At 44.2% G+C, this 27,840-nt stretch overlaps 1 protein-coding gene and 1 pseudogene across 1 annotated transcript; both read left to right on the top strand.

Annotated features, from left to right (window-relative positions):
* The first annotated feature begins 12,731 nt into the window (after positions 1–12,731).
* On the top strand, positions 12,732–13,481 carry LOC146177961 (uncharacterized). The gene has a single exon (XM_084581662.1). The coding sequence runs from the start codon at positions 12,732–12,734 to the stop codon at positions 13,479–13,481; it is 750 nt and encodes a 249-aa protein (XP_084437788.1).
* An 8,209-nt stretch (positions 13,482–21,690) lies between these two features.
* On the top strand, positions 21,691–24,909 carry LOC146177960 (uncharacterized; annotated as a pseudogene).
* Positions 24,910–27,840: the final 2,931 nt, after the last annotated feature.

Raw genomic sequence — 27,840 nt, 5'->3', positions numbered from 1 at the left:
TATCCTCTCGCCCTGAAACTCCACAGCCGCACATTACCACCTCCTGCGATGCCTGAGGGGGTTACCCACCAAGCCGTACAAGTTGGCTCGGCCATCATCTGTCCCGGCTCCCTCCGCCAGCGAGACCCCGCCATCTTCAGCGGCACTGACGACCATGACGTCGAGGACTGGCTCACATGCTATGAGCGAGTGAGCGCTTACAAAAATAGGACGCGGAAACGAATTTAAGCAACGTAATGTTCTATCTCACCGGCATAGCAAATTACGATTTCGGAACCATGAAGCGGACATTCCGTCATGGTCTGTGTTCAAAGCCAGCTCCTACGAAGTTTTTGCCCCTTCCGACTGTGAAGAAACGCCGCGCTGAACAGCGTTTCCGTGCGCAGTCTCAGCAAGTTGGCGAGAACTTTACGTGTTATACCGAGGACATCGCCGACTTGTGCAAGCGCGTGAACGCACAGATGTCAGAGGCGGACAAAATCAACCACATTCTGCAAGGAATTGATGACGACACCTTTCAGATGCTGATGGCTCGAGATATCCGCGTCATCGCGGAAGTGGTCACATTGTGTCAAAGTTATGAAATACACAAACAAAGGGCCATAACTCTCGCAAACACCGTGCAATCTGAGTCGCTTGCTGGCCTGACAGATGCAGATGAACATTCTGCGCACCTGCCACAAATCAACAGCTTCATTCGGGAAGAAGTTGCTCGACAGCTCTCCCTTATGTCCTGCCATGAAGAGCCTTCCTCACACCTAGCACTCAGTTCGCGCCAGATTATTCAAGAACAGCTAGCCGAATCTCTTCCTCCAGCCCCTCAAACCATGCCTGTTGCCGCCCCGTTGACATAGGCGGGTATTGCTGCCCGACCCCCCCTACATATGTTCGGTCGCAACCTGCATACGTTCAGCCGCCTCCTGGTCCTGCTCGAGACCCTGTGCAGTTTATTCGACTGGCTCCAAGAACACGAAATCCCTGGCGCATGACAGATACCCGGCAAATTTGTTACACTTGCGGGCTGTCTGTACATATTTCTCGCTATTGCCGAAACCGTCTCCCAGTGTCGGCACCACCTACTCATGGTTCTGGGTACTAGTCTTCGACACCGCAGTATTCAGCACCTACTGAGCCTCCAGCCAGCCGTCATTTCTCTCCAGACCGCTCAGCCAAGTCCAACCGCCATTCACCGTCGCCGTGAGGCCGCTCTATCTCTCCAATGCGACGTGGACAGAACGCTTCACGTGAGGAAAACTAGAGGCCGCAGTTCCTGAGGCAAGAATTGCGACTCCGTCGAACTTCCCAAGTCCTCATCTGTCACCGGCCAACCTTATTGAATCTTTCGTCGAGGGTTTTGCTGTCATGGCTCTAATTGACACTGGTGCTGCGATTTCGGTTATGGACGCAAAACTATGTAGCACTTTAGAGAAAGTTAGACGCCAATTGCGGGACTTTGGTTGAAAACGACCAGCGCTCAATATATCACGCCTTTTGGAGCGTGCACCGCTCGAGTAGTTATCCAGAATTGCCTTTATACGATTGAGTTCGTCGTGCTGCCGAGTTGCTCACACGCTGTAATTTTAGGCTGGGATTTGCTGTCGCGTCACGCTGCTATTGTCGATTGTGCTCGAGCTGAAGTGGAGTTCTCGACTTTGCCCGATACCTTACCAGACGTTTATCCACCACATTCCTGTTCTAAAGGCCTCGTCGCCGAAGATATCGACCTTCTATCCTGCTCTTCTGTGCTTGTTTGTGTCGCTTGTGCCTCCGTTTGCGATGCAGTATTTTTTACACATTTTAAAAATGAATTTAAAATATTCAGAAAGAAATTTTGTGAGTATATTTCAAACATATGTTGAGCGCATTCATGAATACGAAATATATTTAAAATGCATTAAAAATATGCCCCTGTGTATTCCAAACATATTTCGTTTTGCTGAGGGAGGCCTTCGCCCTGCTCTGTTAGGCTGATGATAATGATGATGATGATAACTTGTAAAACACGAAGAAAAAGAAATGCCATGCAATAACCAATTTCAAATAACTTGTTTGGGATATTACCGCGCTAGACCATTTCTCACCTTGCAATTCTGAACCAGCTTATTTAGTCTGGTCCATAAAATATATCCCTCCAGTACATCATTATCCACATCTTATATTGATAAAAAATCTGCCAACACCAACTACAACCGACCCTAAGCTGCCAAATATCGTCTGAATATGATTACAAAGAACTATGAATTCCAGCTATTCATAGTACTCGCAACGGCTATATTGAATATCGAGTATTTTATTTGCGGAGCAGTATGCTTCTCTTCACTCTGGCCACGAAATGCGGTCTTTCTGCCATCACCTATTACATCTATTAGACATCCGAGAAACGAGTACCGAAGATTGCTGGATCTACCCAGTCAGAAAAAACTACAGAACATTTTCTGATGTTAAGACAGAATTTCTGTGCGGTTTTTGTCGAAAAACCTGTTGTGACAACAGAACATTCTGTCGTAACATCAGAACTTTCTGTAGTTACAATAGAAAAGTACTACAGAACTACAGACAACAGAAATATACTACAGAAAAACTACAGAACTACAGAAACGTACTACAGAACTACAGAAAAATCTGATGGTTACGACAGAACTACAGAATATTTTGTCGTATTTTTGACACAGTTCTGTAGTTTTTGGAAATAGCGACTAACGCGTCTACTGAAATTTAGGCCGTTTAAATGCGAGCAGGCTGAGTGTATGATTACTTACTTGCAGTCGGAACTTCAGCAGCAGCCATGCAAAGATATGCGGGAGGAGTTTGCGAGACACGAGGAGAGTTACAGTTGGATAGCAAGAACGGCCGCGGAATATTCTTAGTGAATTGGCGCAGAAAGGGAGCGGAAAGAGGCATTACTCCTTATAAACGCCGATCCCTTCACGTTGACTTCTCAGCAGCATTCGAATGCAGGAACTGAAATTTTAAGGACCTCTTCGTAATTAGAAGGAGTCGTCAGATTTTCGAAGTAGCTCCAGCGCTGGGGAAGAGGTGCCCACGGGGCCGGTATGGTTCACGTTCGGGGACAACACTTGCCGTATCAAAGTATTAATTTGTGTTAGCTACTGGCTGTGCTGAACACCCTTTTGGAACATCTAATTTATGGCTGGCTGCCCCTCACGGCGACTTGAGGCCAACAACCAATCGAGAAACACAAGAGCTCTGTATAAGACAATCAAAGATATCAAAGGAAGCTTCTGTGCTAAGCTGGGTGTGATAAAGGACAAACAAGGCCGAATCTCTCACTGAACCTCAGAGATAAAAAAGAGCTGGCAGGAATACACAGAACTGTACAAGAAGGACCCGAATGTGCATACCCAACATAAGACGGTTGTGATTACTGATCTCGAGCCGGGCATCCTGAAGAGTGATGTTGAACGGGCCTTAGCTAGCCTTGCTAACAACGAAGCTAGGGGGATTGATGGCATTCCAGCTGAGTTGCTTCAAAACCTCACCCATGACGACGCTGCTAACGTTCTGTATACAGTATGTCAGCAAATTTGAACAACCCTGCAGTGGCCACAGGATTAGAGGAGTTCAGTTTACATCCCCATTCCAAAGAAAGGCAGTGCCAAAGATGGTTCTAACTACCACACGATCGCGCTTATTACGCATGCTAGCAAGGTGATGTTGAAAATCATCCTCACGAGATTCCGGACGTGCAAGCTGGGTTTCGAAAGAGCAGATGAACTATTGATTATGCGAAAGCGTTTGACTGCGTAGATCACAGCAGATTGTGGCAAGCTCTCCAAGCGATGGGAGTCCCAATTCACCTCATCTGTGTCCCCAGGAATCTGTATGAAGGGCAAGAGGCCACAGTCAGACCTGGGCATGGTCTTGCTGATTGGATTCCGATTGAGAAAGGAGTCAGACAAAGCTGCATACTGTCGCCCTGCCTATTTAACCTATATGCTGAGTGCATCATGAGGAAGGGCGGTCTGGACGAGTCTTCAGCTGGAGTGAAGATTGCTGGGAAACGTATCAACAGCCTTAGATATGCGGACGATACCACTTTAATGGCAGAACGTGAAATGGAACTCAAGAGACCTCTGATGCGCGTACAAGAAGAGAGTGAGAAGTTTGGGCTTAAACTGAACATTAAAAAGACAAAGATCATGGCGTCTTGTCCTATCACGTCCTGGAGCATCAAGGGACAACAAGTGGAAGCTGTGACAGATTTTCTCTTCTTGGACTCCGAGATTACCCCGGAAGGAGACTGCAGCCATGAACTTAGAAGACGTCTACTTCTGGGAAAGAGAGCCATGGCTAGCCTTGACCGCCTAGTAAAGAGCCGAGACATTACACTGCCAACCAAGATCCGTATAACTCGTCGTATAGTCTTTCCAGTTGTGACGTATGGATGCGAGAGTTGTACTGTGAAGAAGGCTGCCCGCCGAATAATTGGCGCGTTTGAATTGTGGTGCTGGCGGAGGCTCTGGAGAGTTCCTTGGACGGCCAGGAGATCAAATCAGTCGATATTGTCTACCATAAACCCTGACTGCTCATGAAGGGTCAAATTCTAAAGTTAAAGCTCAGCTACTTTGGTCATCTGATGAGACGAGAGGAATCGCTGAAGAAAGATTTGATATAGGGAAAGGTTGAGGGTCACCAGAGAAGGGGTAGGCAGCGAACGCGATGATTAGATGGCATCCTCGAGGCGCTGCAGATGAAGTTATGTTATGTTGGGAAGATAGTGAGAGACCGGAAAGCATGGTGTGGTATGGTCCATAGGGTCACAAAGAGTCGGACACGACCGAACGACTGAACGGAACTGAACCGTCACGGCATCAAGTTCGCTTCAGGTTCTATCAACTGGTGTCGGCTTGAGTTGTGTAGAGCGCGAAAGCAGCGCCAGGAGAGAGAGAGAGAGCATCTGGTGCGAGTGTGTCTTTCACATACCCTTGGTTTATTTCTGGATTTTCAAAAAGCATTTGATTGTGTACAACTTGATATTTTATTACGTAAATTGGCTGATTATGGAGTCCGTGGTGTGCCACTAGATTTATTAAGAAGTTATCTGTGGAACAGGCTACCTTTTGTATGAGTTAATAACTGCTGCTCTACTAACATGGTTATACGGCAAGGTGTTCCCCAAGGATCAATTTTTGGACCATTGTTATTTATAGTGTATAATACTGATATCACAAATATTCCTAACTCACTTGATTTGATCATATACGCGGATGATACAAATATTTTTCTTACCGACTGTGCCTTGTCTAGATTAAAAATTAAGGTCAATGAATATTTAAACAATTTATAAATTTGGTTGACAGCTAATAAATTCAGTTTGAATCTTAATAAGACTACCTACATCATATTTAGGCCAATCAACACCGCTCTTCAATGTAGTATAGTAATTAAATATAACAGCGACGTTATAAAGCAATTTACGAATCACAAGTTTCTAGGCATTTGGTTCAATGAAAACCTTTCATGAAATACGCTCATTCTAAATTTAGTAAAATACTTGAGCAGAATTGTAGGATGTCTACGGAATTTCTAATTTGGTACCCGTATAGTTAGAAATTTCAATTTATTATGCTCTTTTTTATTCCAAACTAACATACTGTATTCTCATATGGGGAATCACAACTTCTACAAATATTAATAAGCTGCTTGTTCTCCAAAAAAAGCCCTTCGAGCTATTGAAGGTTATTACGGTATACCGCGCGACTTGCGTACAGAACCTTTATTTAAAAAATAAGCCATATTAGCCGCTAATCAGATTTACTACTTTCGTCTTCTGCAGTACATTCACCATAATAGGCTGTATACTACTCTACACGATAAATCTACAGTAACGTATGATCTGCGAACACGAAAAAAACTTGTACCCTTTATTCGAACCAACTACGGAAAACAGAAATTAACTTTTCAAGTGCCATCCGTTATCAACAACACACCAAATGTAGAATTTTCATTGGCACCTAGGATATTTAAAAAGAAGGTAAAACAATATTTATATGAATATTCTCTATAATTTCAATGGTGGTAGTAACTGTATTTTTTCTCATATGCAATTTTTTTTGTGTAGATATATTTTGCTATGACATTTATGTTATTGAGTGCGTGGTCTGTTGATTTGTATATCCAATGAATACTGCATGTATTGATACATTTTACATATCGTATGTGTGTGTTGCATAATGTTTTCTTTTTATATTTTATATACACTGGAGGTGTTATCTGTTTTGGGAGCCAAGGCCCAGTCAGGCTTGTCGCTTTTTTGCCTTGGCTTCCCCTTTCTTGTAAAAGAAAGAAATAAACTTTAACTCCAACTCCAACCTACAACTGACTAAATGAAAGCACTTGCTGGGCCTTACACTCCGTTAAAGTATCATGCGCTTTGAATTGAATGGCAGCAAAACGCCCATTTTTCTTTTCTGTCATAAGAACGCCATCAAATGTAAGAGTGTGACCGCCTGAGATTTGTCGCATCGAAGGAACAGGTTTCCGTCACTTTTTTCTAACCCACTCCTACCGTCCACCACGCTGGATGCCTTTTTGTCATCACACGAAAACATGCACACCCATCTGCCCAACGCTTTAAATTCGCCCTGTTGAACACGGCCTATGTGTCTTCCATTACAACCTAGGTCTTGAACAAAAAGAGAAAACTGATCATTTAACCTGCAGCTCTGCCGACAGGTGACGAAGCACAGAGTGCGCTAAGGGTCATTACTCCAATCGCCACATTGCTACAATCAGCTCGGAAATGACTCCCCTGATGGAACAAGTCAGGCTAGCTTTCAGTCGTCGCGTATAAGCTGGATGTACGGCAGGAGCGTCCAACGCTTCAACTGTAGAGCTCTATTGTCCAGCATGCACAACACTATGAGCAGCAACACATGCTAGGCCTCCGTCCTCTGGCCTAGGCTTAGAAGGCACCGATCCAAAGATGCCAGCCTACGATTTGGCCTTGCTTACATTTAGCGTTGTAAACGTCATTCGCCCTTCGGTGTAGCGCTCGGTACTCAGCAGCCTGTCAAGTGCGCATGATCCTTTCCTTCCATATTGCGTTCTGACGCGAGTTCATCCTTAAATATTAAATGGCCCTGGCGCAACCTTTTGGCATAACGCAGAGTGCATAACCTCAGTGTATATCTACAGCATTAGCAATTGTCCCTTCGCAGGAGCTTGTACAGACATTGCGTTCGTAATATTCTTCCCGCAGTTAAGCAGCTTATTTCTCTTCATAATTGTGTTTCCGTGGTCGAAAGAGGTTCCAACTGATGCTATTTTTTAGATTTCTAACGGTAATTGACCGCGCTTCGCATAGCTTGCTTAGCAAACGAAATAAGACTTCTTGACCCACTCATTAACTGGATAAATGCATATGTGCAAAACAGCACCGGTTTGTTGAAATTTAAGAGATCAGATCAAACAAATGAGATGCCTTGCTAGGATACTGCAGTGTTTTGTGCTGAGGTCATTACTGTTTCTAATCTACGTAAGTGATATTGTTTAATGTGTGGATGACTATATGAATGTGAAACGGCTTGCTGGCGATTGCCTTATTTGTGTTGTTATTAAAAATGCATCTTCTCACTCATTGCTTAATGCAAAGCTTTGTGAATGCTGGGGTCCGTGCGAACGTAAAGGAAAGCAAATTGTTTCCATTAAATTTGTTTCGGGGTATATCACTAGAGGAGGAGGAGGACAAAACAATTATTTACAATGATATGATTTGGGAAGTGAGGTGCGTTTCGTTTTGGAGTTAGTGGTAGACCCTATTCCTGGACGCCATTGGCCGCCGCCGCTGCCCGAGCTCCCTGGACCAGGACACGCTGGGCCACCAGGTCCGAGCTGGACAGGGCCGCCTCCCAGCCCTCCCTAGTTGGCTGTTTCATTGCTTTTAGTTCTGTACTTTGCTGGCAGGCCCACACCATGTGGTATACGTCAGCATACGGCCCCTCAGAATTTTCACCTACCCCTGAATGTCGGCTTCATGTGTTTTAGTATGGTGGGATTCAGAAAACACCCGGTTTGGAGCCGTCTAAGATGGCACTCTTCAGATCTGTCGAAAAATCCTACTGTATACTTATTTTATCAATGATCTTACAATTGAAAACAATAACTGAATAAATAATGGGGCTTGCTGACGGCCAGAGAACTTTCCTGGAGAATGCATATTAAAGTATAAGCAAAAAAGCTTTTATTATGTTCTTTTACAGATCAAAATATGCCCACCTCCATTATGAAGCCAAGGCTTACCACACCTTGGCTCTCCCAGCCCGCAACTATAAACGGCAAATGGTGTGCAAACCGTGGTTTTTAAAACATTTTGCTCTACTGGAGCGGCTACGGGAACTGGCCACCAGGTTTATCCTGTCAAGCTACAAGCCTGCATTCTTATTTACTAACATGCTGACGCAGTTTGAGCAGTAACCGTTCCAAGCCTGAGGAGTTAAAGCAAAAGTAAATTTCGTTTTGTGATTCTACTTTGAGAAAATATATTTACAAAATAATAAATGAGTTTTCCTACTACTACAAGTGGTCACGCGTCAACCATACTAAAGCCATACGTACGTTTCTAGAAAGAATTTACCTTTTTAGAAAACGTTTGTTTTTACACAACATCGAGCAACAAAACTGTCTGCCTTTATCTTGTCAAAATCCTGAAATTGTTGTTTTCGTGCGCTCTTTAAAGACGCTCTTTCTCTAACCCTTCCTTCTTCGCCAGCGACGCTTTCTGCAGTATTGTGAAATAAATAAATAATCATAAGGCAGTTAAAGGGAGTAATAAACGCACTTCTATAGGAAGGAACACTTCCTTTAGCTTTTTTCTATGCAATCATCAATCAGTCACCTCTTTATTGATGCAGAAGAGCGAAATAAAAGCCAACCTATTCAAATGAGTCGAACGCGTTCTGTAAGCAAGGCCGTCAAGAGCAACCGATCAGTGCTTTGTTCCCGCCGCTGCGCGTTTTTGTTTTAACGGCTGGGCGCGCTATAGACACGGAGTATCAAAACATCGCGAGGCTTTCAAGATGCCCAACGAGATGCTGACTGCACGTTCATCTGATCACGGATGTGGTAAGTTGCCTATGTGAGAATCATTGGGTGATTTCGAGAGGCAGCGTGTGGAAAGTGCGACTGCCGTTGATGAAGAGCAGCAGGTGGTGCGTGCAATGATTTTTTGAAGCCACTAGCGCTTCTCAGGGCATAATTTTAAATGATAACCATTCGGAGGTTAGTCAGAGAAATGTTATTCGCTGCACCGATGCCGTATGCATGACAATCGTGAAATGCCTGAGACATGCGTATATTGCATTGCGCTATACTACGACTGAATTCGGCATCGCGATGAAGGGCTTCGTGCTGCTGAAACATGGACCCTAGTGACGCCTATTTGCCATTAACGGCTAATGTCTGTACATATCCACCGTCTGCATCGATTACTTCTGCAGCACACGATAATATCCTTTGACCTTCATGGTGGTTTGAACAGCAGTCATTTCTGTAGCAATGTAGGCATGAACCACACTACCGGCTTTGCATTCGATCCGACAAACGCCTGCTGGAGAGAGTGAGGTAGCATGTGTTCACTAAAAAATGGCACATTGATAATATCTGGAAACCCAAACAATGCCTCGAGCATGTAAGCTGTTTGAAGCGCGCTTTTATGATTTAAAGTTTCATGTTGTTTCTATGTTCGTCACCATGCCACTGAGAAAGAAAATAATAGAGATTGCAGACAGGTATTTTTACAGTGTATTGCTTCCTTTACAATAATTCATATTAGCATCGTGCTCATATAGTACTGATAAAATCATGCATTGTTTATAGCAGCAGTATCCTTAGGCGGTACATCATTATTCCCGAAATTGCGCAAGCAAGGAGATCTCGCACAGAAAAGGCGTAATAACTTTCTGAAGATTACGTCTTGAAGCCTGATTGTCAATATTCTATGGCAATTTATGGTGTTCGGTACTCCCAATATTTTTCATCATCATCATCATCATCATCATCAGCAGCAGCAGCAGCCAGATTATACCCACTGCAGGGCGAAGGCCTCTCCCAAATTTCTCCACTTAACCCGGTTCTGTGCTAGCTGCATTCACTTGACCCCTGCGAACTTCTTAATCTCATCCGCCCACCAAACTTTCTGCCGCCCCCTGCTACGCTTTCCTTAACCTTGGAATCCAGTTTGTTACCCTCAGCGACCATCGGTTATCCTCTCTTCGCACTACATGTCCTGCCCATGTCCATTTCTTCTTAATTTCTACTAGAACGTCGGTCACTTGAGTTATTTCTCTGACCCACTCTGCACGCTTTCTATCTCTTAATGTTACCCCTACCATTTTTCGTTCCATAGCCCTCTGGGTTGTCCTCAACTTAAGTAGAACTCTCTTGGTTAGCCTCCACGTTTCAGCCCCATAGGTGAGTACAGGCAAGATGCAACTGTTGTATACTTTCCTCTTGAGCGATACCGGTAAGCTGCTAGTCATAATCTGCGAGTGCTTGCCAAATGCGCTCCATCCCAATCTTATTCTTCTTGGTATTTCCTTTTCGTGGTCCGGATCTGCGGTTACTACCTGTCCTAAGTAGACATATTCACCTACTACTTCCAGTATTTCGCTACCTAATGTAAACTGCTGTTCCTTCCCGAGGCTGTTGAACATTACCTTAGTCTTCTGCATATTGAATTTCAAGCCTACCTTTCTACTTTTCCTGTCTAGGTCATCAATCATTATTTGCAGTTCATCCCCCGAGTTGCTTAGCAAGGCAATGTAATCAGCAAATTGCAGATTACTGAGGTATTCTCCATCTACCCTTATCCCTAACTGCTCCCATTCCAAGTCTCTGAATACTTCCTCTAAACAAGTTGTGAATAGTACTGGGGAGATTGTGTCTCCTTGCCTAACACCTTTCTTTATGGGAATTTTGTTACTTTCTTTATGCAGAACTATGGTTGCTGTGCAGCCACTATATATATCTTCCAGCACTTTCACGTACGGCTCGTCTACCCCCTGATTTCGCAATACCTGCATCACCGCCGAGGTTAAAACTGAGTCAAATGCTTTTTCGTAATCAATGAATGTTAGGTGTAAGGGCTGGTTATATAGTGAGCATTTTTCTATCACCTGATTGATGGTATGGATATGATCGATAGTAGAGTACCGTTTCCGAAACCCTGCTTGATCCTATGCTTGATTGCAGTCTAAGGCTGTCCTGATTCTATTAGCGATTACCTTAGTAAATACCTTATACCTAACACACAGTAAGCTGATTGGTCTGTAATTTTTAAGGTCCTTGGAGTCCCCTTTCTTGTGAATGAGGATAATGTTTGCATTCTTCCATGGTTCCGGTACCGTCGATGACACCAGGCACTGCGTATACAGGGTGGCTAGTTTTTCTAGCACGATATCCCCCCCGTCCTTCAGCAAATCTGTAGTTATCTGATCCTCTCCAGCTGATTTCCCCCTTTTCATAGTTTCTAGTGCTTTCTGGACCTCGTCCTTCGTCACTGGTGGAATGTCTGTGAGTAGAAGCTGTTCAGGCTACTTATCTGCTTCACGGTGTCACAACCATGTCTTTTTAATACATGGTTTCTTGTAGCTTATTGAGAGCGTCATAGGGCAATATTACCAGTTTGATAGCAAATAAAGAAAATATTTGGTTGTTTCATGTCTCTTCTACCAAATAGGCTGGTATAAGGAACATGTATTTAATATCTGTGAACCGAACAGTAGATCTTCAATTCTGTTATAAATACACGCCAGGAATCATCAGTAAACGACCGAAGTGCAACCCATGCTGCGTTTCGCTGTAATAAAACCAAAAAATAAATAAACGTATCACAGCTATGCCGCAGTGTAAATATCAGAACATGGTTATTTCCGTATGCCTCAATGACTTCTTCATGCTTAATCTAGTTCGTGATACCAACCTTCGCACCAGGTAATTTGTTGGAATACTATTAGCAGAGCCGAAGATTGGGCGAGTTGGTGTATGTTCATGATAAAGAAAGCGCTAAAGAAACGCGAAGGCTGGAAATGAGTACGAAGCCAAGTGAGCGTTATAGCAGCAGCGGCTGTGGTCAAGCAAGAACACTGTTAATTCTTCATCCATTCCTCAGGTTTCTGCTGGGCTGCTGTCCTCTTCAGTGGTCCAGAATATTACCGCACGTGCCGTCCACCTACGTGCCATCTTCATATCTTCCTGCCAGTCAAGGCTGCTTGGACGGGACCTCCTGCGTCTGCGCGGACTGCCGGCGTTCCTTATAAAAGTCGCCGCCGACATGGCTCCGGATTCATAGCAGCAGCGGCTGTGGTCAAGCAAGAACACTGTTAATTCTTCATCCATTCCTCAGGTTTCTGCTGGGCTGCTGTCCTCTTCAGTGGTCCAGAATATTACCGCACGTGCCGTCCACCTACGTGCCATCTTCATATCTTCCTGCCAGTCAAGGCTGCTTGGACGGGACCTCCTGCGTCTGCGCGGACTGCCGGCGTTCCTTATAAAAGTCGCCGCCGACATGGCTCCGGATTCATAGCAGCAGCGGCTGTGGTCAAGCAAGAACACTGTTAATTCTTCATCCATTCCTCAGGTTGGTGCTGTTGGCATCCTCTTGTCATATTAGTGTATTTAGGTATTTCACCACAGCTGCTGCTGCTGCTCCTCTGCTTAGGCATTTTTGAATATTTTGTCCAGTGATCTGTAATCTGACTGCTTTAATCACAATGCCGACGAATGCTGAGCTTGCTAAGCAAATCGAAAGCCTCGAAGCTAGGTTCAATGAAAAGTTGCATGAACTTGTTGACGAGCTTATAACGAACATCAAGGAAAAATTGACTGATGAGGGACTCGACTTCGGTGGCCTTAACACAAAGGTTGAGGGAATGACGGCGAGCCTCCAGATATTCAACAAACTGGTTGAAGACGTGCGTGACCGGCAGATTGATCTCGCCGCCTCTAATAAAGCGCTTAAAGCTGAGAACGATGCTCTTCGAAAAAGAGTAATTGATCTCGAGCAATACTCCCGACTCAACAACATTGAGATCAAGGGAGTGCCTTACACACAAAGCGAGGATTGCACGGCCATCGTGTCGGCAATTGGCGAAAAAATTGAATGTCCTGTGTTGGCCACTGATCTAGAGATCGTTCATCGTGTACCAACAAAAACGAACGAACAAAACATCGTAGCCCGTTTCTACTCTCGGTCACACAAAAGCGAGTTTGTGAGAAAGGCACGAAAGGCCAGACTGAACACTAGCAGTCTTGGATTTCAAGGAGAAGTCAAGAACCCAGTCTTTGTTAATGATCATCTTTCGCCAGATAACAAAAAACTGTTTGCAAAAGCCCTAAAGCTTAAGAAAGAAAAAAAGTGGAAGTTTCTGTGGACCGACAATTGCCGTATCAAAGCGCGCCAAACCGACGACAGTGACGTGTTCCGTATCTGCAGCGAATCTGATCTTTCCATCTTTTCATAAGCTTGCCCATTTATAATAAGTAATCGTATTTCTTTGTTTTTGGTTTTTTTTTTTTTTTTTTTGCAACGACGACTTACTTTTCACCTTCTCAGCTTGAAGCCTTTCTTTCTGTCCCATGCCGTTCATTTATTCATTTCAATGCGCGTAGCCTTCGCAAACATTCCGATGACATTTCTAATTTCCTATCATCGATTCATCACAATTTTTCGCTTATCTGTATCAGTGAAACATGGCTAAGCTCCCACGACCAATACTTACACTCTTTTCCGTCTTACTCAGCCGAATACTGTCATCGAGGGGATAGTAACCATGGTGGCGCTGCTATTTTTATATCATCTCAGTTCCATTACCTCAGACGTTCGGACTTGTCAATCAACACGACTAATTGTGAGTCTGTATGGATTGAGCTTGATAAGTCGTTTGTGTCACAAGATTCAAGAAACATTATCATCGGTTGCTTATATCGATCTCCTTCATCATCTGTTAGTGAATTCTGCTTGGCTTTTGAAGAAATTTTAAATAAGCTTTCACTGGAACAAAAAAATGTAATTATCATGGGTGACATTAACATCAACCTTCTAGATGCTTCAACGCCTTCATATCATGAATACAACAACTGCATTAATGGCCATGGCTTCGAATGCCTATTAAAAGTACCTACAAGATGCCCTAATAACGGAAACAGTTCACTTATTGATCATGCGCTTTCTAACTTAATTACTTCCCCCGATGCTGGCGTAGTCGAAGTTGAATTAACAGATCACCACCCTATTTTTGTACGAATAAAATCTATCCCCGTTGATAATCATGTGCAGGTTACTAAGAAACGCTTGAATTCCTCACTATTTTATGAAACAATTGCTAACATAGATTGGCTACCAATTACTTCGATTGATGACCCTGAAATTGCTTACGAAGCATTCACTGCTGTACTTGCTAAAGCTCTTGATACATCATCTACAACAGTGACATATTGGAGAAAAAGGTATCACAACCCTTACAACCCATGGTTAACTACCGGTCTCTTGAAATGTCTACGGAAAAAGGATAATCTGTATAAAAAGACTAAGAAGCAGCCATTTAATATTAATTTACGGACACGATATAAAACTTATAGCAATATACTTGGCAGGCTACTCAAAACTGCGAAGAAAAAATATTATGAATCTGAAATAAACCAAGCTGGTAGTGATTCTAAAAAACAATGGAAAGTGATCAATTCATTATTAAATAGAACTCCTACTACGGCTCCTATAAAGGAAATCCAGACAGACACACATGTTTATCGTGATACTAGTGACATTGCGAATGCTTTCATTGATTCATTTGTCATCGATCAACCTCACGTTACTCACCCCATTCACATGTACCCCCGTCTACCTCATAGTTTCTTCCTTTTCCCGGTTTCTCCTGATGAGGTGCGCACTGTCATTATGAATCAGAAAGATGCAAGCCCAGGCCTTGACAACTTCCATTCTTTCCATATCAAGCTAATATCTTCTCTGATTTGCAATGTGTTCTCTTACATCGTCAACTTAATCTTCAAGACCGGTATCTTCCCTAGCGCACTAAAAAAAGCCAAACTAATACCCGTCTTCAAAAAAGGTGACAGGCGCCTAACAAGTAACTATCGTCCCATTGCTATTCTTTCCTTTTTTAGCAAAATAATTGAAAAGCTGTTTGTCGTCCGTCTGACAAAATACCTCACAAAATTTAACATCATATCTTCTAATCAGTTCGGCTTCAGGTCTGGTTTTTCAACTGAATTAGCCTTAATTTCTTTAACTGATATGATTAAAGATATTATTGATCGTGGTCAATTAGCTGGCGCATTATTCATTGATCTTTCGAAGGCATTTGACTCAATTAATCACAACATACTTTTAGATAAATTAAATGCCCTTGGAGTATCTGGTCCTGCACTTTCATTTATCCGTAGCTACCTACTAAACCGAATCCAAGCAGTTTGCATATCTGATACTTACTCTACACCTAAGACTACTAATGTTGGCGTTCCTCAGGGTTCCATCCTTGGACCACTTCTTTTTGTTTTATTTATTAATGATCTTCCCTGGTGCCTTACATCTTCTGAATGTATATTATACGCTGATGATACTACCGTACTAGCATCTGACTCGTGCATAGATTCTTTAACACGCAAATTGAATACCGATGCAGCAAACATAGCAACCTGGTGTCGAAATAACATGCTTACAATTAATGCATCCAAATCTAGCTTTGTCATCTTTTCGTCTCCTCTCAAGGCTATTCCTGCATCTTTACATATTTTCCTTAACTCTCACATACTCTTTGCCACTGATCATGCGATGTTCCTTGGCATAGATCTTGACTGTCACTTAAAATTTAACAGACATATATCCTCCCTTTTAAAAAAATTAGCATACGGCATAAGGGTGCTCATCAAGGTGCGAAACTACTTCAGTTTACATACGCGCATTTCTCTCTACTATGCTTTCATCCATAGCCATATGAACTATTGTATTTCGTCTTGGGGAAACACATACAGAACACACATAGCTCCGCTACAACACATACAAAATCAAGCCATACGCATCATTACTTCTAACAGCCATTTGTGCAGTGCTGCGCCCTTGCTGCAAGCTCATAACATCCTTGAAGTCTCATCCATGTTTCATTATTCTATTGGCATCCTCGTATTTAAATTCATGAATGGATCACTTCCCATCTCAATAATTAATAGTACCCAGCTCCCGAGACATAGCTTCACTCGGTTTTCATGCCAAAATAATATTTTACTGCCAAAACCCAGAACTAATTACGGCAAATCTACAGTTAATTTCTCTGGCTCATTTCTGTGGAATTCATTACCATTTAGAATTAAGCAATCTTCTAATATTCATGCCTTCAAGCGTAATTTTCGTACTTTTCTGCTATCGGGCTAAAAAAAAAAATAAAAAAAAATTATTAATTGATAAAAATACTTATGCCACATACAATTGTTTTCCACTGTTTTGCATTTATATAACATGTTCTCAATTTATATTCTGTTTATATTACGCTATCATGTATTTCTGCGTGTTCCACATTTATATTATATAACAGGTAGTTTTCATCCGCTGTTGTTTGCACTTAATTATTTTTGTTTTGTATACTTGTAACAGGAGGTCCCCTGTGCAGCCATTGGCTTTGGGACCTCCTCCTGTACTTACCAATATTTGTATTCATTCTTTGCATTGAATCAATAAATTCTGATTCTGATTCTGATACTGCTTGTCTATGTCTTCCTTTCCGTTCTTTGCGTTCTTTTTGCGCTGTGTCTTCATCATTTCACGCAGCACTCAGTGTTTAGTGCAGGTTACTTTGATGTGGCATATGCGTCACTAGCGCATCATGCATTCTCGATCACAATTTTCGGGGTAGGCAAATATATTCTAGGTATTTCACTGCAGGCACACTCAGAAAACATATTAACTGGGCGAATGTAATTTCAACCGGTACTTCTTTTCCTGCCATTTGGTGAACCTGGTGAAAGAAATGTATGCTGAACTCAGGGCGTGCCATATATCTGCAGTTGGCGTTAATGAAATGTATACGCACGGTTTTCAAATATAAATGGGTTGTGTAAATGAGTTGCATTAGTGAAGCAAGCCAAAAAAAAAATGAGAGCTCAAGTAACGTTCCGGCTTATATTCAAGGGGACTATCTGTAACAAGTATATGTCACCGTTTTCTTGCAGTAAAATTACCAACCCGGGACTTATCAGCAAGCTTTATTTAGAGTAGGGTGCAAGGACATTTAGAAAAAAAAATGTAAAAGGAGTTACTTTTGCAAATTTCGCTTTAGTAAATGATAAGTCGCCCCTCCAAAAAATGCGTAGAATTATGTTTTAAGATATGGTATCGCAAACATACAGGAAAAGCTTCAACGTAGTGCTCTGCTTGATGAAGCAAAGCTATATCTTTCCCACCGATCTTCTTGTTTCAATATAATTTCTCTTTAGAATTTTTTTGCAGTTTATAACTGTAATTTTTGTTACCCTGTGTCTACTTTAGTAGACTAACACTCAGACATGCAGGAGGCTCTCATGGGGTCAGTAGTGCTATTATTAGTAGAACTATTATTCTCTGTTGCGGTGGTGGACTGTTCCAATTCAATACCTCGGCGTGCCACTTCACCTCTATTGTGATTCGGACGTGTATTGGTCTGATCAAGCCTTTCACTTGTTTCTGTGGCAATTTGTGTCGAATTTCGTTTATCTACAAGATTAAAAGGAGCAGTTTCTCCGCACAGTCATACAAGTACGATTACGCAGACTGCTACGAGAATTAGTTTTGACATCATGCGAAATCTATGGAGAAATGTCAGGTTATCTGCATGAAGTTGTCCTTTTTTACAAGAGGCTGAAGGTGCGATTTTTGCCCTAGTACCTGAGCAATGCTAATAAAAAAAAAATTTAAAAGAATCTCATTGATACAATACTTTCTGTATCAATGTAGCGTTTTCCACATCGTCCAGGCCAAGGACAGGATGTGTTAAAAAGGTTAAAGAAAACGCCAGTTTTAACATCTGTTAAAACATTCTTATTTCAAATGCATGCAGGCGCACTTCCACTTAGGACCTGGCTTGATGAAAAGGGTATATTCCTGTCATGAACAACAAACTTTTGTTTACAAGCCTCTCGATACAATAGAACACGTATTCCTGTAATGCCGCTGCCCCATATTTTTCTGGGATTCACTACAGCGCACAATACTGAAACAGCTCCCACTACACCAATATGGCATACGTTTCTTGCCGGTATATTTATTGGATGACATCCAGTAGGATTTATTATTGGTCCTTGAGATTATTGCTATGTCAAAAATGCAAATGCAATTTGAACATGCCGAGCCTGCTGTACACCCCGTGCACAAACACTGGATGGAAAGGGTTGTCTGTCTGAGAGGTGTATCGAGCGTTATTAGATCCCGATATAATCGGAGTAATTTCTTTACATTAATTTATTGCATTCAATGTGGATTAATGGCGTCGCTTGGTCAATGACAACAACAACGGCGACACCGGGTTCATTGCGACACTGGACCTTTTTTTTTTTTTCTAAGGCTAAGGCTGCACCCAGAACAAAAATATATCAGGCTGTCGTAAGACTGCTCTAGCGAGCTCCGTTTCACGATATTGTCGCGTAGTTTTAAAATAACGTCAGAAACCTAGCAATCTGCGCTCTCCAACCTTTCTGGTTGGAGAAACTGATCACCGTCCTGATACCCCATCACCTTCGAGAGAATTCCTCCTGCGCGATTGGTTCCTGCTAAGGCGCTGTTATGTTTTCTCTTTGCGGCGTTTATTTGCTATCTACGCTTCGCGCATAATGAGATAGTCCAGTATTTACGACTCTGAAATGAGTATACAGGATGCGGTGCACGGCACCGCAACACATACTGCGATTGGCGCTCAACTTCAAACACCCATGAATAAAATAGGTAAGTCACTCAAATAAAGTGATGTTACCCATCTGTCGTAAGCTATGAGGACCAAGCTATGAGGACTTCGCTCCAACGTCACCGGGTGGCACTTCTTGCCTTCCGCGAGTGACAGATGCTGCGCCTTTCCAATCCTGTAAAAGAATTATAGAACGCTGTGTGTGTGTGTGTGTGTGTGTGTGTGTGTGTGTGTGTGTGTGTGTGTGTGTGTGTATGTGTGTGTGTGTGTGTGTGTGTGTGTGTGTGTGTGTGTGCGTGCGTGTGTGTGTGTGTGTGTGTGCGTGCGTGCGTGTGTGTGTGTGTGTGTGTGTGTGCGTGTGTGTGTGTGTGTGTGTGTGTGTGTGTGTGTGTGTGTGTGTGTGTGTGTGTGTGTGTGTGTGTGTGTGTGTGTGTGTGTGTGTGTGTGTGTGTGTGTGTGTGTGTGTGTGTGTGTGTGTGTGTGTGTGTGTGTGTGTGTGTGTGTGTGTGTGTGTGTGTGTGTGTGTGTGTGTGTGTGTGTGTGTGTGTGTGTGTGCGTGCGTGTGTGTGTGTGTGTGTGTGTGTGTGTGTGTGTGTGTGTGTGTGTGTGTGTGTGTGTGTGTGTGTGTGTGTGTGTGTGTGTGTGTGTGTGTGTGTGTGTGTGTGTGTGTGTGTGTGTGTGTGTGTGTGTGTGTGTGTGTGTGTGTGTGTGTGTGTGTGTGTGTGTGTGTGTGTGTGTGTGTGTGTGTGTGTGTGTGTGTGTGTGTGTGTGTGTGATAAACTTTATTTGGAGGAAGCTTGAGGTAGCCGGGGCAACCTCACGCAAACACTAGGGGGACACCTAGTTACAGGAGCCCATTGGCGACCGCTGCGGCTCGGGCTCCGTGAACCAGGGCATTCTGGCTTGCCAGATCAGAGCAGCCTAGCAGGGCTGCCTCCCAGTCCTCCCGGGTGGGGTTGGGGTTGGGGCGAGGTTCGGGGTTTACTGGCATGCCCACACCATGTAGAAGATGTCCGAAGACTTCTACGCACAGTGCAGGCATTTTCCTGTACAGGTAGGATCAAAGTGTTTTAGAACTGCCGGGCACAGCAACGTTTTGATGCCGTTGAGCTTAGATACGCTAGACGTGGAAGCCAAGGAAAGTTAGCTGCTTGCGAATGGCGACGAGGACGGGAGAAATTAACTTCTGATCCCGCCCGCGCCGAGAAGAAAGAGAGACAGAATAAACTTTATTCTTTAACGGATTAGCGTGGGTGGCTTCCTTTGTCCAGGATACCATTGGCCTGGTTTGAGGAAACCACCCACTCTAATCCGTGGTTCGTTTTCGTTTTTTTTTGTCACTTCGAGAGGACGAATACAATGATAAAATGGCTGTCTCCCGGGCCCTGGTGAGCCGGCTGCGCTGCTCAGAGAGATCCTTGTCGGCCAGCTCTGCCTCCCACTCCGCTTGGCTGAGGGCTCGAGCTTTGTATTTCTTTAATTGCTCTTTGCAGTTACATATCATGTGAAACGCTCCTCATAATTCGGCTTGTCTACAGTAAGAATGATAGCGGATGCTGCGAGTCCCAGATACTGCGATTGGCGCGCAACTTCGACGCACCAAAGACTAAAATAGTTAGGTCACTCAATTAGGGTGACGTTAGGGATGTGACGTCACCCACCTAAAGTCAGTTATGAGGACAAAGTTTTATGTATTCTCCTTGGCTCTAACGCCGCCGGGCGCCGTTTCTTGCCTTCCGCGAGTGAGAAATGCTGCGCCTTTCCTGTTCTGTAAAAGAATTATAGAATTCCTTTGAACTTAGACGTGCTCTACAAGGAGGCCAAGGAGAGGTTAGTTGCTGGGAAATTGCGCCGAGGACTGGAGAAATTAACTTCTTATCCCGCTTACGTCGAGAAACGCTCTTCATTGTTCCGCTTGTTTACCGTGAGGATGATAGCGGGATTGCGCGAGTTACAGGTACTGCGATTGGCGCGCAATTTGAAAGTTCAGAAGACTAGAATACTATACTTAAGTCCCTTATTAGGGTGACGTCAATGATGTGACGTCACCCATCTGCCGTCAGTTATGAGAACCAAGCGGGAACTAGTGCGCTCGAATACCGCCGGGCGGCGGTTTTTGCCTTCCGCGAGTGCCAGATGCTGCGCCTTTCCTGCCCTCTAAAAGAGATTATGGAAAGCCGTTTAACTTAGATGCACTCGACATGGAAGCCAAGGAAAGTTTAGCTGCTGGCGAACGGCGCAGAAGACTTGAGAAATTAACTTCTGATCCCGCCCGCGTCGAGAAACGCTCTTCATAATTTCGCCTGTCTACCGTGAGGATGACAGCGGGATTCCAGGAGTGATAGATACTGCGGTTGGCATGCAATTTGAAAGTATCAAAGAGTAATATAGTTAATCTCTCAATTAGCGTGACGTCAAGAATGTGACATCACCCACCTGCCGGCAGCTGTGAGGCAAGCGGCAACGAGTGCGCTTCAATGCTGCCTGGCGGCGCTTCTTGCCTTCCGCGAAGCAGATGCTGCGCCTTTCCTTTCCTGTGGTGGTAACAACTTTTATTGCCACAAAATGAAAGGAATAATTTCCGGCTGGGGCGTGTCTAGGGTGGCCTCTAGGGGGCCTGGATGCTCTCTCTCGCCCCCGCTCCGTTCAGGGTGGGGACATTCTTTGAAAGAGCTGTCGCCGCCTCGACCGCTTTTCGTAGCCGCTGTCCGCCATTGCATAGCCCAGTCCCCACGGAAGCAGCACGTGTGAACTTTGCGCGGCCGCCTGGCTGTGGTTTTCGGCGCAGAATGCCTGGTTGCTGCGTGCCGTTGTGTACGAACCACTCCAGAAATGGTTGGAGAATGTTTCATTTTCCAACAGAACCGAAAAGAAGGCTCCTGTGGATTGCGAAAGTCAAGCGCGACATGTGGCAGCCGACAAAGGGATCGTGCGTATGCCAAGTGAGTATTGTGCCTTCGTTTTTCCTGTCTACAACTTATTGCCGTGCACGTGTAGTAACCGCTATTGGAGTCTGTCCGTTTGTGCTCTGCAATGTGTGGCGCCTGGCAGCCTGTGCACTAAAACGCAATAAAAAGGCTGTCATGTAACGAATGAGTTTTCTATGCCTGCATCATGAAACTGTACAACGCCGGAATCTTTCGAGGGTGCTAAATATGTTGCATGAGAACCAAGTACTGAAAGAAATATGCGTTGATGATCCATATCGATATTATATTAAAAGCTTCTCTCATTATGTCTCGGTTCTGACATTGCCTGCTGGCCCACTTTGAAGAGAACAACTTCGAACAAAATCGGGCGGACGGCTGGAACAAGTTGAAACCAAATGCTGTGCCAACGGTATTTCCCTTTAACGGTAACTACATACAATACTTTGACCTCAGCGTTGCATTCATAAGGACGCTTGCCGTTGTCGTATTTTGACGAATGTCAACGGCACTAATGTGCTAGCGCTTGCAATTTCAGGCTTAAATCTAATTCCGGCAACGGGCATTCTTATTTGCACCTTCAACTTGTTCATTATTATTATTATTTATTTATTTTTACTTTACTAATATTATTATTATTTTTTTTGCTGTTGTAGCCTTGCCGCGGTAGAGGAAGCCACCGAAAGAAAGGATGCGAGCTCCTGTGTCATCCGTGGCATGTGAAGAAGGGTTGTCGCCATGTGAAGATGAATATTCACTAACAGCTGCCGCCTCATCACCTGAACGCAAGGAAACAGCTTCAACGTCCCTCAAAAGCAGCAATGAACCACCTCCAGGACATGACTGCAACCCAAAAGCAGCCAGCCTGAGCCTTTCGCCAAGTGACAGAAACAACGCGCGAAGCTCGGCTCCTGCTGCGCTGTCTACTGGAGTTCATGACCAACAATCTGCTAATAGCTCCTGCGCAGAGTTAAATAAGCAACTGGCAGATATGACGAGAAAATATAACCAGCTCCATGAAGCGCACAGCAAGGCAAATACAATCATTCAAGGCCTTAAAAAAAGTGAATAAGCTGGAAAATAACTTTGAAAATGTTAGAAAGCGCATGAAGTTCTTGAACAAAGATCAAGTGGAAGCACTTTCACGAAACAGTAACCAGGGGAGCACATTGTCACCACAAACAATCCGGCCAGCACTTCAGATTAAATTTGTATGTGGAACCTCAGGTTATGAAACAGTTAGGAGACTTGGGTACCCACTTCCGTCCAGTAGAACTCTTGCGCGTCGCTTACAGGGTCTGAAGTTTACGCCGGGGATCCTAGCTGAGGTGGTCGACTTGCTAAAGATGAAGGCATGGAAGACGTTGAGAAAGACTGTGCCCTTTTTCTTGATGAAATGGAGATCGCCGAGGGATACGAACTTGATCGTGCTGGAGATGTTGTGTATGGGGGAAAAACTTTGCTACTGAAGCCAGATGAGCCTGCACACCATGCCCTCGTATTCATGGTGGGTGGCCTCACCCAGAGATGGAAGCAAGTAATTGCATATCATTTCACTGGAAGCCACGTCGATGGCCTGACCCTCAAGGAGTGCGTTCTGCAGATTGTTAACTTTGTGCCGACATTTCGCTGAGAATCCGGGTCGTGACTTCGGACATGGTAGCTTCAAACCGGGCGATGTGGCGGGAGCTTGGATTTGCGAGTCACAGAAATTCTCATACTGTTTGCACAATATCACATCCTTGCCTGGAAGGTAAGGAGCTTTTTTTTACTGCAGATGCAGCACATGTTCTAAAAAATATCAGGGGACAACTTCTGAATTCATCTGTGTTTACTTTAAGTGATGCAACTGTATGTGAACATGGCTTGCCATCTAACGAAGTAAGAATAGATAATGTACGCGCTGTAGTACAGTATGACAGTGACATAGAACTTAAAGTAGCTCCAGAGCTCTCAGAGGCGCATGTTACTGCCGGCCACTTCACTAAAATGAAAGTAGGAGTAGCTGTACAGTTTTTCAGAGAGGCTCCATCCGCAATCCGGTATCTGGTGAGGCATCAAATTCTGGGCCCAGAAGCTGGGACAACCGCGTGGTTTCTGGAACTAATTTCTAAATGGTACACGATTATGTCTTCACGACACCCATCAACGGCCCTAAGCCTTCAAAACATGGAGAAATACTATTCAGCTCTCAGCACACTTATGTTGGCACTTGATACCATTCAAGGTATGAAAGCAGGCAACACGCCTCAGTGGAAGCCATCTCAAGCAGGTCTCATGATTTCTACAACCGTCGTTCTTCGACTCCAGGACACGCTTTTGAAGGGAGAAGGCTACAAGTTTTTTTTACTAGTAGAATACTCTAGGACTGCCTGGAAAACCTATTTTCCGTCGTACGTCTCAGGAAACCGGTTCCGAATGCCTACGACATGAAGTGTACATTGAAGCTTGTTTGCGTGAGCCAGTTTTTGCACACACCAACGACAACAAACTATGAAATCGACGATGGCCAATATCTTGTTGACATGCTGTTGAAAGGCCTGAAAGAGCAGGCTGAAGCAGAAGTAGAAGGCATTGACGACGCAGAGATATTTTTCATTGAGGAGCTACAATCAGCTGATTGAGCTATTCTTTTCCACATTGGTGGGTTTCTTGTCAAAAGCATTGTCAAAGCGTTTGACTCCTGCAAACAGTGCAAGACTGCAGTCTTGGGATCCAACAGCAGTGAGCATGCATATTTAACAGCGCTGAAGGAATATGTTAGCGATGGGAACAACCTTCACTATCCAAGCGGTCCAGTCATGAGCACCCTAAAGTCTTGCGAAGAGGATTTCCGCGGCGTCACCACTTGGACTGATAGCGCACTCACCATTAAATCGCCAGTGCAGGCAATAACAGCATATCTGAGCAAGATGTTGCGATTCAATCTGGAAACATGCGAACAGCACAAGGAAGCAGTTCAGAAGATGCTCGTTTCAAGCTACGCGAGACTGCGGTTACGCATACACCTTCGTCAAATTGGGGCAAGAACAATTAATGGAAATGCAAGTAAGACATGTGCAGTAGTCAACCTGCCATAAGCTCAGAAAGTGTCATGTTTTTCTCTGTACATAGCCACATTATATGTTCCTCCATTTTGGTTTAGGAATAGTGTTTCAATGTTGTCTGCTTTTGTCAATTTGGGATTCTCGTCATACTACACATTTTATATTGTTTTCTTTTCTGTAATTATTTGCATTTTATACTCAGCTCATTTCCCCTTCTGGCTCACTATCTGTTAAACGAATAAAAGCTTTCAAAACATTGCTCTGTACGCCTGTTCTTTTAAACTACAGGTGTATCCGGAACTAGCATGATAATAGCTGCTGAAGTATATTCCCCAACACTGATGTCAATGCCAGTATTTACATCTATTAAGATTTTTTTTATTCATACAATTCAAATTAGCACTTTGATGCTTCGTAATGGCACTTCAGTAAAAATTTAAAGAATTCAGCCAGTTTGCTTTGGGGATGTGTAACATCTAGAGTTCGCCTATGCTACAGGGAACACGTCCACACCATGTCAATAAGGATTATCTGCCATGCGCGGCGCGAGAACACAGCGATTCACGTCTGGTACTTTCTACGTGAGCATTTCCTACCTGGAAGCAAAAAAAAAAAAAACACGCCTCGTTTATAGGACAACGCTTTGCAACATAGGTTGAGCAAAACTATACCTTCAAAAAAATGAGCCTCCCTGATCTATTATTATGGCCTGCCACCTCTTCAAGGGTATTTGTCAGCGCGAAACGCCTTTGCGGATGAAAATTTAGTGGTATATTCGTGTGCTTGTAGCGCGCTACCCGAGTGACGGGCTACGCAATGGCGGACGCCGTAGCAGACGACGCGGTTGTCCTCACCCTGAACGGAGCGGGGGCGGGAACCCTTGTGGCCTCCAGTCGGGGGCGACCTCTTGAGCTCGCGTGACGAGGGCGACTTGCGTAGTTGTTCTTGGACTGGCCAACAGCTTTTCCCATTCCTCCGCTGAGGGAGCTGGCAAGAGTGTCGATGGAGGGGCATTGCTGGCGCATTCCCACAGTATAATGGTCTTGAGTGGCTTGCGTCCCGTCACCGCAGTGCCGGCATGCAGGATTGTATTCTCCGTTCGTAATTAACGATAATCGATAGGGGGCTAAGAATGGCCTTTGTTTGTAGGCGTCTGAGTGTCGTGGCTTGCGCCCGGTGCAGATCGGGGTGAGGGGCGGGGTACGCGCATCTTAGCTCGCGATAAAAATTTGTTATCACCAATATACGAAATATTCTTTACCTTTCCTGTAAACGAAGTACAGAACGCCGGTGAACTTAGACGCGCTCGATATGGAAGGCAAGGAGAGTTCAGCTGCTGGGGAACGGCGCAGACGTTTGGAGAAACTAACTTCTGATCCCGACGTATTCACTGCTCTTTGCTACGCTATGCCTATACAGGCTTCATTCAAGTCCGTCTATCGAGAGAGCAAATTATTTGTACCTTTCACACGTCTCCACGGTCCACACAAAAGAAGCCTAACCCACGAATGGAAGTGGCCGCTATATTTCTTAAGCCTCCACCGATCTCAGCCCATTAGAGGCTTGAAATTAGCTTTAATTGCTATCAATGACAAACTTTAAGAACCCGCCTTGGAATGCCAACAAAAGCAGCTCAGGCCTCAAAAGAAGCGACAAACACTCAATATGCATTTTTGGCATGGGAATTACACGAACAACGCAGAAAGTACGCTGCTGAATTTTCAGTCCGCATATGACACTTTCAGTAATTGCACAGCAAAGAGCGCTGCATGAACGCGTTTGGAGGAGCGATTCACCGGCACTGTCGTAAACATGTTCTCTTCTTGAAAAACAGACTTTTTTATGCTCATAGAAAAAGCCCAAAGCAAAGCCATTTTTAGAACTGTATTTCAAAAAGGTCTACGCTTGGAAGGTTCAATATTTATAAATGTAAAACAGCCAGTTTTCTGGTAAAATAAAAGTAAAATTTAATCTCAGGCTAGTGAATACATGTTCGATATTTCACTTATTCTGCACATGTGACCTCTTGACGAATTTGAAATACTCCTCAGAAGTACAGTGACGAAAAGCACTGGCCTCTTTAATGTCTAATATTTCGGCTCATTGTTGGTTCTAAGCCGAAAAATCTCTGCTCTTACTTCTGCCGTGCTAATAGGGGCATCAAGCTCATCATTGGCGTCCCCTAAGTAATCGGGAAGGGGCATCCTGCTTGTATCGCTAACATACAAGTCTTACAACTGTAGAAAGAACTTCTCGTCATCTCCTGGAAAGGAGTGTCTAATCTTCATGAGGTTAGTGCTTACTTGAGCTTTCGAGCTCTCAGGGTCCAGAAGGTGACGAAGAACTCCCCAGGTCTTAGGCATGCTCATATTATTCTCCATGTGTTCGCATCGATCCCCCCAGTTTTGCTCGCATAGCGTGAAAGCGTAATCTTCAATGGCCTTATTATGCCGAGCTATCTTGCGCCTTAGGTTACGATTCCACCGCTGCCCCTTAAGTCTCCTTTCCATTCGTTCCTTTGCCTCCCACATGCGGAGAAGACGACTATCCACTAAATCCGGAGCGTTAGCGTCATCGAGATATTTAGTTGCTGCCTTGACGTCGGACTTTAGTTGTGCAACCCACGTGTCGAGGTCGGTTATTTTTCCTTCATTGTCGCCTGTCCTGTTGTCCCGAAATTTGTCCCATTCCACTATCGCCGGCTTTGCACGACGTTTGGGGCCGGGGCCACCCCCAAGTTTAAGCGCGATTATGTAGTGATCGCTACCGAAGTTCATGTCCGTGTTGTTCCACTGGGGACTGAGGGTGCGCCTAGATAGTGTGAGGTCGGGGGATGTGTCGACGCTAACACTGTTCCCAATTCGTGTCGGACAGGTAGGATCTGTATGTATAGTGTACCCTAGGTCTTGTATATCCTCCCACAACTGCCTCCCTTTAGGGCAAGGTGTACAGTATCCCCACGCA

Source organism: Amblyomma maculatum, chromosome 10 (assembly GCF_055883805.1).
Source record: "Amblyomma maculatum isolate TAMU_Amacu chromosome 10, ASM5588380v1, whole genome shotgun sequence".
Classification (NCBI taxonomy): domain Eukaryota; kingdom Metazoa; phylum Arthropoda; class Arachnida; order Ixodida; family Ixodidae; genus Amblyomma; species Amblyomma maculatum.
This window is presented reverse-complemented; position numbering and strand designations above follow the sequence as displayed.